Below are 14038 nucleotides of genomic sequence, written 5' to 3' on the forward strand. Positions count from 1 at the left end.
GAAGTCAAACCTAAGCCATCCTTTAATCTCTGCATGAGAGGCACAGCTGGGATGCTGGCCCAGGTATGATAACCATGCTAAAGTAAGGCCGTGGGGTGGTGGAGCACAGTAGAGTCCCAGACAGGCCCAGGATGCACAATTGTCCTGCCTCAGTCTCCTGAGTACTTGGGTTATAGGAAAGCACCACAACATCCAGTCTGCTTCCTTTTTCAAAAAATAAAGGTGGGACTGGACAGAAGTGGCTGTGATGTGGCCAGAACAAGCCAACTGGAAAAGATCTAGTTCATCTTCCTCCGCTTTGACTGGCGGTCTGAGGTCAGGGCTGGCGGCAGTGGGACAGACAGAGTGCCCAGTCTGTGATCCTCTTCCCTGCCGTCTGCCAGGGTCACCTTTCTTTTGGAGATCTTCAGCCTCATGGCTTTTGCTATCTCAATCATCCTAAGGAAGAAATGGAACAAATGAGGAGGAGCCTTGTGTGCGCTGTTCAGGTCTGACAGGAGCAAAGAGTGCACTGTGCTCCGGACCATAAAACTGGGTTCTCTGTTTCCACCCTCGCTTCACCCCTAGATCCACAGAGGATCCCTCCCTAATCACAGCAATGTAGAGCACACAGGGGTATTCAGACCAGAAAGCTGTGGGAGGCTCAGGCCTAAGGCCCAGGCACCCTTTTGGGGAATGAGATCTTGAGAAAGTTATTACCTTTCCAGACCTCAGAGTCGTAATTTTTTGGGGAAATCAGTGAAGAACTGTGAATGAACTCAATATCAAGCCTTGCAAAGAGAAGGCACTCAGAGTTTCTCACCAACCAACCATTCATTCACAGAAGATTGTCTTCTGGTCCCAAGATTTTTCCATGAGACACCCTTCAGCGGGGCCTCATGGGCAGGAGCAGGTTCTACCCGGGCGGCTGCAGGGACCAGACTCATTCTGCCGGGCTCACCTCTTCTCACTGAGTTTCAGGTCTCCCTGCAACACTGTCAGGTCGATCTGGAAGTTACTTATGTGCAAGGCGAGGATGATTGCATACGCAGTGATCTTGGCCTTCATCGAATTTGAAATTAAGTTCCGTAAACTGCAGTCAGTGGCAATGGAGGAGAAACGAAGTTAAACCCCAAGTGCTAAGTGAGAACACCAGAGTCTTATCCTCTATAGTCAGTGGTTCTAGTTTGGGGGGCAGTGGGGCAAAGCCACACAGCCTGTTCCTTCCAAGGTGCCCAAGTCTCACAGTGGACAGAAAGTCAACCCATGTTTCCCCTCAGAGAGAGAAAGCCCCGCCCACGTTTCCCCAGGTGGCTGGTAGGAACCGGTGCCTGTCTGCTCAGCAGGCTGCAGGAAAAACCACCCCAGCCTCAGCGCTGCCCCTGCTGTTTCCAAACACAGCAGGAGCAGGAAGCGCAGTCCCGTCAAACAGCAGCAAGCAAGGCCTGGATGCGCTGCAGTTTCTGTCTTCTAGGTCACTGTGTAGCTGTCCTTTCCTGCAGCACTGATCAACAGTAAGCCCAGCACTGCAGGGTGCCCCACAGCCAAAGACAAACGAACACTTCCAAGAGGGACAGTGTATGATGTCCCCAGAAGACCGTCAGACGGCAGTGACTCTTTGGCGCTGGATCTCTGAACATGGAATTGCACCTGAGTCCCCACACTTCCCCGCCACCCCCATCTGCGTTTCTTTTTACAGAAACAGCTCCCTGACCTGCCATTGTTGTAAGTCAGGCAGGTGAATTGTTTCAGCAGCTTCGTGTTGATGATGTGGGGGATTCCAGGTCCCAGGGCACCTAGAACAGAGAGTTGCATTGGATCATTTTCCTGGAAAGCCCGCAAGTCGCACATCCGTAAATGAGTGGGTGGGGGCTGTAATGGCCAGAACCACATGATAAGAGGAGCAGGGGCCTGAGATCCAAAGCAGCCATTTTAAAGTCAGACACACACAAGGTGTTGGTGAAGGGGTGTGAACAGCTAGAGCTGACTGAGGAGGACTAGGCACACAGTGAGATCCTGGAAACTAAAGTAGACTGCGCATAGAGCCGGAGAGATGCCTCAGTGGGTCAAGATGTGCCACCAAGGATTCGCATGGATATATAGAGAGAACTGATTCCAAAGCTGTCCTCTGACCATAGGTACACTGGGCACGCACCCCCCACAACTACTCATAAGTAAATAAATTGAGGGTGGAAGGTGCGAGAGACCAGAACATGAAACTTGAGAGTTAAGCAGGCAGGCACATCTCCATCCTTGGTGCCCTCCACAAGAAGAGTGAACAGACAACGCCTTGTGCTGCAAACCCCAGGGGTCTCCTGCTGGCTTTTCAGCTTGGCGTGGGCATGGGTGTGTGACCGCCACGTATGGTCTTAGAAGCAGGTGGATCATCACAAACTGCCTCACTCTCTCAGTGTGAAGTAAACTCTCACAACATCCTCCCACACACCACAAAAAGAAGGGAAAAAAGGGCAAGTACACCTTTAATCCCAGCACCCAGGAGGCAGAGACACATGAATCTCTGTGAGTTCCAGGCCAACCAGGCCTGTACAGTGAGACTATCTTAAAAAGCAAAACCACCTGCCCCAAGCTTCTTCACAAGCAAAGCCCTGATTTCTCCTCCTCCTGTAACTGACGTTTATTCTCACAGCATCCTGTACGTCACTCCTCTCATTTGACCTGGATGCTGTGTTTTACCGGGCAGAACAAACAGGGCATGTGCTCTCTGGGAGCCCCATCCACCCGTCCCCATTTCCAGAGCAGATGAAAGAAATACAAAGAGAGCCCTGCGAGGCTCAGGAAGGGCAGGCTGCACGGAGAGGGCCTGGACAGACAGACATCCACGAGGGTGACATGAGAACTACAGACAAGCAACCACTGGAGATAAAAGGATAAAATGCCTGCAGGGGAGCTTACTTTTTCCCTTTATCACCTTCTGAGCTCGAAATCTGATGAGGGCGTCTAGAAACCAGATGCTTCGGGCTTGCCGGTCTCGACTCTGCTCATCTGATGGCAAAGACTTCAGCATTTCTATGATGAAGGAACAGTGGCTAAAACAAGGAAGGTAAACAGGCGGTCAGGAGGCATCACCAGCACACGGTCTCCACACGTTCCACCCGCTCTGGGAGAGTTGGCTAGGGAGGTTAACCTTAGCAGGGCACACAGGGTTTGATTGACAGATTCCACGTCATTGAACAAGGTAAAAAAACAACAGAGGACAATTCCTAAGATGATCAACCTCAGACCCCCACACAAGCACAATCACACACACACACACTCAGACACACAATCACAGACACACAAACTCTAAGAAAAAAACTAAGAAGAGTAGGACTAGAGAGATGGCTGAGCAGTTAGCATTGCTCTTGCAGAGGGCGTTGTTCATTTCTTAGCACTCACACCTGATCCAGTGACATCTTCTACTGGACCCCTACCCATGTTATACACACATACATAATCTTATAAAAAAATTAAAAAGGAATAATTAGAAGGAGAGGCTCAGAACTAAGACATAATCTAACCATCATCATTTTTTTTAAAAAAGTTGTTTTAAGAGGGTTAATCTCTGTTATTTAAACTGAATATAAATATTTAAAATGTGCATATTTAATTTTAGAAGTTTGCAAGCATGCTGCCACAGACAGCCATCACTCTGGTTAGCATCTATGCCAATGCCAGCCTTTGGCCATTGCCAGTGACAATCAGCGTCAACACAACAGCAGAACCTGGGACTGGCTTTGGTCCCAGATTACAGGACCCTGCCACCATCTCTCCAGCTATAGGTGCTACACAAACAAACCAGTCCTCTTCCTTGGATCGACCCACAGCTCCTGAATGCCTGGTGTCAAAGCTTGCTCCTTCACTCTGGCTGAGCAGACGCCTCCCCACAGACTCCCCGAGCTGCTACTTTCTAGGTGGAATTAACAAGGTCTTGCTTTATGTCAGACTCTGTTTCCCATCATGCCTCACGATGCCCCACCTGCCCATGAATACCTGTTCTCTTCAATCATCTTCAGTATGTCTTCTGATGTAACATTTCTGAAGGCTTCGGAAGGGCTCTCAAGAGCATCATACTCAGCCGGGGACAGAACTGGTTGCAGGTCAAGAACGTGACTGACCAAAATGGACACCTACTGAGCTAAGTCATCTCAAGGGACCTCATTTCCCAGGCAGGAAAGCTAAGACCCACAGAGAAGGAACTCAGAGGAAGCAGGGTGGAGCACAGAGACCCGATTCTCAGACTCCAGCCTCAGGGTCACTTCCTACCTGGATTGCCCCCCTTCTCTTCACTGCTAGAGCCTCTGTTAGCATTCTCCAATTAGCCAGACCCCCTCAGCAGTGGAGTTCTATGTTCCGACCCTTCTTTCAGTTTGTCTGCTCTGGACTTTGATTCCAGCCAACTCAAAGGTTATATTTTGACTGTTTATGGAGAATGACCCCCACAGCGCAAAGCTGTGCCCATCTGTCCTGTTAATTGAACAACGGGTTTGAGTCCCAGGAGTAGGTCCTTCCGCTGATGAGGAAGCCAAACTGACAAACCTTTTGCTAACAGCAATGGGATGTGGGAAAAGGGTTGGATGGTGCATTTATTAATGTCACAGGACCATGGCTACTCTGGCCTGGCTCTGCCGATACATACCAACATGATAGCCTGAAAATTAGGCACCTTTCAAACTGCAAGGATACTGTCTTCAAATCTGTACACGTCTTCAGGCTTGGTCGCATCAGCATAGCAGGGAGGAAGGTAGAGGGAGTCATCTTGCAAGTCATCCTGCATGGCATCACTGACCAGAGCTTTCAGTGGAGAAAAATTAACCTGAGTGTCACCCTGTCTGGCTACAGGCTCTCCAACACTCCATGAACCCCATGCAGTAGAGATCACATGGTCCAAAACTCAAACCTGAACACCTGCCAAGATCTGAACTTCCTAGCCATGTAAAAGGTGGACACAGTGTGTTTGCCCTCGAGTAACTCAGCAGAGTTAAAGAGATGCATGTTAGTAAAAATCACTACACATCATCAGAGAGGCTGCGGCCATGCACCAGAAGGAATCCAGCCTTCGAGCTCCCCACTGGCTTCTGCGAGGTGAGTGACAAACCTGACATCTTTGTGGGCTGACTCTACCCCAAGCTCCAGCCTCTTACCGTTCACACCCTTTGTATCAATGATGTTCTCTGCAGCTTTAGTTACTGTGAGATTCAAAGATTCGCTGCCAACTTTGTTCATTCTCCTGGAGTTCAGGGACCGCTTCTGCTTGGTGCTTCCAAAGGCTTCAATGCAAGAATCCAACTGTGTAAGAAACAAACCCAGTTACCAAGGACAGGCTGAGCAGCATGGATGTTTCCGAGTGTGTAATCACACAAGCTGTGGGGTCCCTGAGTCAAGATTACCTCACCTGTCAATCAGGCTGGGTCCTTTCTCATACCTGCCCATATCAGGACTGGGCTTGCGGTACTGACTCCCAGTTACAAATCCATAGTTAGTTTTCCATCAGTACAGAAAGACTTGACTGGAATTAGGGTTGGTAAACCTGTGGCACACAGCCTACCAACCTGCCATCTGCTCCAGTAGCAGACGCTGTTAATAAACCACTCCCCCTCCCCAAGTGAACCAGAGTGGTCTTCTCTTTGCTGTGGCCCAGGCAGCACTGAAAGTTCAGTCTGCCATCCGAAGGCGAGACGAGAATTCTTTACACCCAGAAGTGCAAAGAACTTACTTTGCTTATATGCATCTCCAGGTACCACATTTTCTACAGTGTGGACCAAAACCTAACAAGTTTTCTGCTACACCTCCATCATCCCAGACAATGGGGTGCAAATACTAACATTAGCTGAGTTCACCTGGCCAAGGCAGCAGCAAGCCTGCTCCCTGGGAGACCAGAAGGCCTCTGCAAGTAGCAACCAGGCGGAGAATCAAAGACCAATTGAGCTGGAGCAGCCAGGGAGGCCCATATTCATGGGGGCTGTGGCACTGACAGGGAAACCGGGCCTTGAAGGAGCGTCCTTAACTATCACTCACCTTCTCCCTGAAAGTCTTGGTCTGATTGTCCTGCAGGGACTCATGCTCAATGCCATCTTCTGTAGAAACACAGAACAGGAAGAAAACAGAGGCTCACAAATGAGCATTTTACTATATTTTTTAATGGGGTCTCACTATGCTGCCCACGATGATCTTAAATTTGAGTTCAGCTGATGCCCTGGTCTTAACCCCATAAGCAGGTGTGTGTGTGTGTGTGCGCGCGCGCGCGCGCACGCACGCAGTGCAGCCACTGTGCTCAGCTCTGCAAGGTCTTAAAAATATTAATAGTGCTTAGTGTTTATTTAACATTAATCTAAGAAAAACTGAATTCCTTATTCTGAGACTTCCCTACCATGAATGTATACTGAATACTGGCTGTATTCCTCAGTAAATAAGTAAGAATGGCTGTCCTCTGCCCCAGCCTCTTAGATCAGAAACAAGGAAAAATGAGGCCGGCAGACAGTGACTGGCCCAGGCACTTTCCCCGGCCAGGCCACGTCAGAGGGAACAGAAACCAAGTCCTTGGCTCTTCCCATAAGTAGATCTGCTTTTCTGGTCAAAGACCTAAAGGTGGGTGTAAACATACTGGGAATTTTCACATGACACTCTCCAGCTTCCCACAATGTACTCAAGTAGCCGTATAATCCAAAGGGCAAGAACACAAGCTCGGGTTAGCTCAGCAGCAGGTCACCTCAGTCAGCCAAGTCTCAGTGCTGCTAAAAAAAAAAAAAAAAAAAAAGGAATAACACACACACACAAAAGAAAAGAAAGGAAGGAAGAAAGGAAGAAAGAAGGAAGGAAGGAAGGAAGGAAGGAAGGAAAAGAAAAGAAGAAAATCCAGGTGGTGGTGGCACATGCCTTCAATCCCAGCACTTGGGAGGCAGAGGCAGCCAGATGTCTGTGAGTTCAAGACCAGCCTGGACAGGGCGAGTCCCAGGACAGACAGCCAGACCTACACAGAGAGTTGTCTTGAAAAAAGAAGGAAAGGAAGAAAAAGAGAGAATAGTAGTACCTACGAAGCAATTACGTGGTTCTTGTGAAAGGTGTTCAGAATAGTGACAAGCACACAGCAAGGACCCAAAACTAGCGTTGCCGGGCGGTGGTGGCGCACACCTTTAATCCCGGCACTTGGGAGGCAGGTGGATCTCTATGAGTTTGAGACCAGCCTGGTCTACAAGAGCTAGTTCCAGGACAGGCTCCAGAGCTACAGAGAAACTCTGTCTAAAAAACCAAAAACCAAAAAACCACCTAGCATGCATGGGTGAGCCAGCAAGCCAGTACTTATAAACTATCAACATGTAACATAAATGTATCTCATCAAGAATTAAACAACCTCAGAGTCTGAAGAGATGACTCAGCAGGTAAGGGCATTGGCTGCTCTTGTAAGAGGACCTAAGTTCAGTTCCCAGCATCCACATGATGGCTAACAACCACGTATAACTCCAGTTCCAAGTGATCCAACTCCCTCTTCTGGCCTCCACAAGCAATGCATGCATGTGGTACACAGACACACATGAAGAACCATACAATAGAACCATGCACGTAAAATAAATCTTTTTTAAAAAAGGAATTTAAACAATTCCACCTCAGCAGGCTGGTAGAGGGCCAGCAGGTAAAAAGGTGTCTGTTACCAAGTCTGATGACCTGAGTCAAAAGTTGTTCACATGTGCCTGGATCCACATTTTGAAAGGAGAAAATCAACTTGCTTGAATTGGCCTGTGCTACCACACATACACTGTGATATATATGTATATATGTGTGTGTTTATATATGTATGTATATATATTTACATGTATATATAGACACATACATCCAATAAATAAATGTAATAAAATTTTAAAATTTCCATTGGAATTTAGAAAGTCTAGAGGATGGCTCAGTGTGCAGAGAGCTTGCTACCCAAACACGAGGACCTGGGAAGCTGGGCACAGTAGCACACATCTGGAATCCCAGTGCGGCCACAGTAAGATGGGAAGCAGAGACAAGAGAACCCCAGATGCTCAAGGGGCAGCTGCCGGCCTACTCAGAGCCAACAGACACAGTGTCTCAAACAGGTAGTCAGACACCAGAGGTTCTACTCTGACCTCTGTACGTGTGCTGTGGCATGTGAACACCTGTGCTCCCACACATGAAGGATTAAGAAGAGCCTGTGGTGGGAAAGAATGCCCATGAGACACCTGCACTGACAGCTATTCCTGCTTTAAAGGCTGGTTTCTGAGACAACACTGCAAACGCTGGAGAGACGGGATCTTGCCTGCCATACACAGTCCTTAGCTTAGTACTTCAAGCATAGTAAGGGTCAATAAATGATTCATTTAATATATATGTGTGTGTGTGTATAAAACTTTTCAAATTAAAAAAAAGAAAACACTTGACAAGAAGGTGTCCCACTATGGCCGAGGATAAGCTGTATTTGCCGGGAGACACCGAGTTCTGAGTTCACACCCCCTTCACCATATAAGCATGCGTGGTGGCACATACCTGTAAGGTCACACTCAGGAGTTGATGGCAGGAGGACCAGAAATCCAATGTCATCCTCAGCTGCCCAGCAAATTCAAGGGCAGCCTGGACTACATGAGTGAGACCTTGTCTCAGAAAGGTGTATGAGGGGGAAGCCATTTAGAGAAAATTACAAATGCCTTTTAGGAAACAAAAATGAACTAATCCAACAAACCCAAACGATGTGGCCTTTAACTGAGTCTGCATTTCCGGAACCTACCGGCAAACAGCGGCTGCATGTTGAACAGCTCGGCGTCATACACCTCCATCTGGCCGGAGGTCTTATTCAGAATCCCCACAAAGTGTCTGGGTAAAAGCGGAATGATACGGTAGTGGGTTATTCCAAAGGTTATTATCCACGCGACCCTCTCTTTCCTATTTACAGATCCCTAGCTTCTTTTTGCCAGAGGAAGGCGTCCCCTTGATCACAGGTAACAATAATCCTGCACAGAGAGGGAACAGTAGGTAATGAAGGAGGAGGCACACAGAATGGCTGTGGACTGAAAAAGCCACTCACATTCAGAGCCACTGCTATTAATGGAAACCCTTTTGAGGTAATGAGAATCTTAGAATTAAACAGAAGCTTGGCATGAATGAATTTTATGGAGACGAATACAAGGAACCTTATTCCTCCTGGGGAGAAGGTCAGTCTGAAGCCGAGCATCTTTGAGAGGGGATGCAGTGTTAGGATTTAGCATGCTACGTCACTCTGCCTTCAGCTGTAGCCCGGCAGGGACTCTGAAAGGTCATCTCCACTGTGTCAGCCTGTGAGTGAGACTCTTCAGCTCGCTGATGCTGCTACACAGAAGACACCAGAGGGGAGCGAAGGGCAAAGCCGACAAAGTCATTCACTTCACCAGTGACATTGCTGGAGGGTGACTTTGCTCCAACCCAGGGGCCTCGGAGATACCAAATTCTCTTATCCTCTTGTCCCAAGGCAAACTTGAGGCAAGCTTGAGCTACTGATCACACATTCTAATCAGCAGCCACAGCTGTCTTTTGGGATAGGACAGTCACAAATAATGTCATAATTAATGAGATCTTTAAGAACTTGCCAAATGCAAGCCATCTTTTCCTTTCTAGGGATGTCTATACAAAGTATAAGAAACTTGTGAGTCCAGAAACACAGGTGTAGTGATATTTCATTTGTATTTTAATAAATAAAGCTTGTCTGATGATCAGAGAGTAAAATAGCTGCACTGGTCAGCCTTACAGACCAGGCAGTGGTGACACACACCTTTAACCCCAGTAGCCACACTAGTTCACCATAGAAACTGGGTGGTAGTGGTGCACGCCTTTAATCCCAGTCCTAGAGAGGAATATAAGAAGGGAGGAGACAGCTCTTACACACAGTCTCATTCTGGGATCCCTGGAGGCGGGATCACCATTTCAGACTGAGGTAGAGGTAAGAGTCGGTGGCTGGCTGTTTTACTTTTCTGACCTTCAAGCAAGTTTTATTTATTAAAATACAAATGAAATATCACTACACACAAGGTCTTAGTGAACCTGCAGATCCTCCCAACTACCTCCGAGATAAAGACTGAAGATGGTGTCACTGTCACACTACAACCCTCCTAGCCCCTGTCACCGCCCCGTTGTCCATTACCTGCAAAGAGTGTTGCATTTGAGAGCGCCAGTCCCAAAATTGTTTCCAACATAGGAGAGCCTGTCTGTTTCAGCTGCCTGAAAAACAAAGAGTGTTCCATTGACGATCAGCATTGAAGGGCACTGAGCATGGACTTTGACATGCACAGAAGCCTTCGAATCCAGAACAGAAGCGTACCAGCCCTAGATACCTAGATACCCTCCAGGAGGAAATCTAGCCCCATCACATCTACAGGAACCTAGGGTGTCTCTGGGGGAAAGGCAAGAAAACTTTGGAAAGGGGACCCCAAAAACCTTAAGAAAGCTTTGAGGTGGTAGGTATAGTTCTTGGGGGAAGTGGCACCTGGGACTGCATGAAATTAAAAAGCTTTTACAGAGCAAAGCAAATATTACCTAAGGTAAAGAGCCCACAGAAGGGGCTAAATCATTGCCAAGTATAATAATATTCAACCAATTAATATTTAGAATATACAAAGAACTGTAAAAATTAAATTAAAAAACCCTCAAATAATCTAGTGAAGAAGAGGGCTGATGAACTGAGTAGACGGCCCTTAAAGACGTAACACAAACTGCCCAAAATACATGAGAAGTGCTCAAGACCTTTACCCAGCAGAGACGCCAATGAGAACAGCTGTAAGGTCTGCACATGGGCTCCGTGGATAAAGCGTTTGTGGTTTAGATGATGACCTGAGTTAGAGCCCCAGAATCCACATGGTAAAGAGCAGTGTGTGTGCATGTACATTCAGGACATGACAGAAGGAAGGAACCATGAGAAAAAGAGTAGCAAAAGAAGGGGGAACAGAGGGTAATATATGTATGAAATGAGATATTCATGTGTTTAGGGTGTTTTGCCTGTATGCATATATGCATGCCTTGTTTATGCAGTGCTGGCGGAAGCCAGGAGAGGGTGTGGGATCCAGTGAGACTAGAATTACAGTTGTTGCCTCTATGTTGGTACAAGAAACTGAACCCAGGTCCTCCAGAAAAGCAGTGAGTGCTCTTAACCACTGAGCCATCTCTCCAGCTTAGTATGTATATCATGAAAGGGAGATTTGGGAGGGAGGCAGGGGACTAACAAGAGGGGAATAGGGAATGTGGGGAAAGGCAGAGGGCAGAAGACAGCGAGAATACAGATAAAAAACATTTTTATTTTTTATTTTATGAGTATTAGTGTTTTGCCTGCATGCATGTCTGTGTAAGGGTCCCCTGAAACTGGAGTTACAGATGGTTGTGAGCTGCCATGTGGGTGCTGGGAATTGAACCTGGGTCCTCTGGAAGAGCAGTCAGTACTCTTAACTGCTGAGCCATCTCTCCAGCCCCCAGCTAAAAAAAATTTAAAGTGAGAGAGAAAAATAAAAGTTCTTGGGTGAGCTGCATGGGGAACCAGACAGTGAGGTCTTGGTCTTCCAGCACTCCCAGATACAACGATTCTGCGGGTCATTGGGTTGCACAAGCCCTAGATCTTCACCAACCTTTCCGACATCAGCTCTTCCTAGACCCCAGGCACCAGAAATGGCTGGCTGACTTCCCAATCAGACAAGTTCTTCTTTTCCCCTTGTCACTTTGGACACCAAACTTCAGCTGTCTACCTGTTCCCCAATCTTCCAGAGCTCAACTCTGATATACCTTTCCCAGGAAGGCATTCAGACAAGCAGAGACTTCTTTTCCTACTGAGCTCCCTAGGCCCTAAACCCTGAGCTTTTTCTGCTGTCCGCCAGTACTACCCAGAGAATTTGCATCTCTGGAAAGTAGGCATTCTTAACCCTGCACCTACTGAGTGGAGACCAGAAATGCTGTCTCCTGTGGCACAGCCTTTAATCCCAGCACTCAGGAGGCAGAGGCAGGCAAATCTCGAGTTCAAGGCCAGTCTAGTCTACAGAGTGAGTTCCAGGACAGCTAGGGCTACCACAGAGAAACCCTGACTTTCATTTGTTTGTTTTTGTTTTTTCGAGACAAGGTTTCTCTGTAGCTTTGGTGCCTGTCCTGGAACTAGCTCTTGTAGACCAGGCTGGCCTCGAACTCACAGAGCTCCGCTTGCCTCTGCCTCCCAAGTGCTGAGTGGCACATGCACCACCACTGCCTGGCAAGAAACCCTGTCTTGAAAAACAAAAAAACAAACAAACAAAAAGCATCCTATGAGGTACAGGTCTCCACCCACAACAAAGAATCACCCGGTTCAAAACATCAACAGTGCTGAAGCTGGGAACTGGACAAAGGCTCTGGGGTGGAGGGCACCCGCTGCTCTTCCAGAGGACCAGCATTTGACGCCCAGCACCCACAAGGTGGCTCGCTACCATCTGTAACTCCAGTTCTAGGGGATCCAGTGCCCCTTTCTGGCCTCCACCAGCTAGCTACACAGACATGGTGCATAGACAAAAACGAAAAACACCCATGCCCCTCAAAGAGTGCTGTTGCTGAACTCCCGAGGAATGCTGTCAAATCTGACTCAGGTGCTCCCTTAGTCTGCTACGTGAGGACACAGGGAATAGTCAGTAAGTTCATGTTAGAAAAAAACCCAAATATATGAAGCCGGAAGTGGTGGTGCACATCTTTAATCCAGCACTTGGGAGGCAGAGACAAGCAGATCTGAGTTGAAGGCTAGTCAGCTACGTCTACACAGTGAGTTCTAGGATAGCCAGAGCTACACTGAGAAATCCTGTCTCCAAAGAAATGAAACCCAAATATGTGAAAAGTCATCGTTTCACTCAAATCTTTCACTCAGCGCAGTCACAGTCCCATTTGCTGCTTCTTCTTTTCTCCCCCTTGGGCTCTCCCATATCTGCCCACACCAAGGATCTTCTGCAGAGCCTTACAGAGTTCAGACAACCTGAACTCTGCACTTACCAGGATCCGCTGATTCCTCAGCCTCGGGTTTACAACGTCGTTGCTGTTGTACAAGGTGAAGCGCATGTTGCCTGGATTCTGCAGCTTCCCATTGGAGAACTGAACTGTAAATGTAACCCAAGAATGAGGTAAGAACAGGACCAGTAGGGTGTAGTGGGTGAAGAACTGCATTGTGGCTGGGAACCCGTGGCGAAGGCAAGGGAGTTTCTGTCGGACTTTTAGGGGGACTGAAGGAAGTCCTGGTCCAGTAGTAAAGAGGGAGATGGGGGGATGGCCTCTGGGCAGAAGTTATCACAAAATGACTGAGGGAATGTCATTAACTGGCAGAAGAGAGAGGGAACTCTGCTCCGTGGAGGGGAAAAAGGGCGAATGAGAGATCTGGGCAGTGCCCTGAGAAGTGTCCTTGCACAGATGTGCAGTCATGACCGAGGAACGGGAGGATAGCGGGGGCTCTGTCCCAGCTCCAGGTAGTGGGGAGGAGGGGGATGGTAGGGCTACGCGGAAGTCCCGCAGTCTTTACCCAGCACAGCTTTCTGCCTGTTGTCAGGCTCCCCACAGTACAGCCACCTTGCACTCTGTGGCACCTCTGTCTCCACGTCTCCAGTCTGGCCGTCCAGCCTGGAAGACTCCAGGGAAGCCATGAGCTCGCCGATCCACACGCGGACTCACACACCGGAAGTGGATCTCGAAGCCCCGCCCAAAACATGCAAGTCGCGAGACCACGCCCCTCGCGCAGTGGAGTTTCGTCCCGGACCACTCTTGGCTCCTCCCACAATGACCACGCCCCCTGGTAGGAGGGCCTCTGCGTGACGCAGCTCGAAAGTGCACCGTTCTCCAGTTTGCGCCCTACGTTAGTATCACCGCTAGCCAAATGCGGAACACAGCCTCTTCAGCCTAGGTTTGGCGTGGAGCGGCCTCCGACTTAGCATCATTTAGGTAGAGAACTGTCTTTCTTCGCCTCCACGAAAATACTCGCCCAAGACCTGAAAAGAAAAGTTGAAACTTAGAATCCGCAGACATGAAGTCCTAGAGTACCAAGCAGATGTGTCAGTGGGGGACATCCACATACTTGGAGAGCAAGCCCTATATATCTCCC

At 48.3% G+C, this 14038-nt stretch overlaps 1 protein-coding gene across 1 annotated transcript; it reads right to left on the reverse strand.

The window, feature by feature from the left end:
- Positions 1-4: 4 nt before the first annotated feature.
- Polr1e (RNA polymerase I subunit E) lies at positions 5-13638 on the reverse strand. The gene is made up of 12 exons (XM_048420241.3): positions 13463-13638; positions 12943-13046; positions 10100-10176; positions 8714-8799; positions 5995-6053; positions 5121-5265; positions 4663-4770; positions 3970-4066; positions 2893-3026; positions 1694-1775; positions 941-1072; positions 5-438 (listed from the first exon to the last, which is right to left on the reverse strand). Exons 1-12 carry the CDS (start codon positions 13581-13583, stop codon positions 279-281), a joined length of 1305 nt encoding a protein of 434 aa, XP_048276198.3. The 5' UTR covers positions 13584-13638; the 3' UTR covers positions 5-278.
- Between the last annotated feature and the right edge of the window lie 400 nt (positions 13639-14038).

Source organism: Myodes glareolus, chromosome 16 (assembly GCF_982192425.1).
Source record: "Myodes glareolus chromosome 16, mMyoGla1.1, whole genome shotgun sequence".
NCBI classification, from domain to species: Eukaryota; Metazoa; Chordata; class Mammalia; order Rodentia; family Cricetidae; genus Myodes; species Myodes glareolus.

Excerpts from the sequence above, each read along its gene's own strand:
- Polr1e (XM_048420241.3), bottom strand. The coding sequence starts at position 13,583 with ATGGCTTCCCTGGAGTCTTCCAGGCTGGACGGCCAGACTGGAGACGTG. Across the intron at positions 5,266-5,994 it reads CCAAGACTTTCAGGGAGAAG|TTGGATTCTTGCATTGAAGC; the intron begins GTGAGTGATAGT and ends TTTCTTACACAG. Across the intron at positions 4,771-5,120 it reads TGATACAAAGGGTGTGAACG|CTCTGGTCAGTGATGCCATG; the intron begins GTAAGAGGCTGG and ends CTCCACTGAAAG.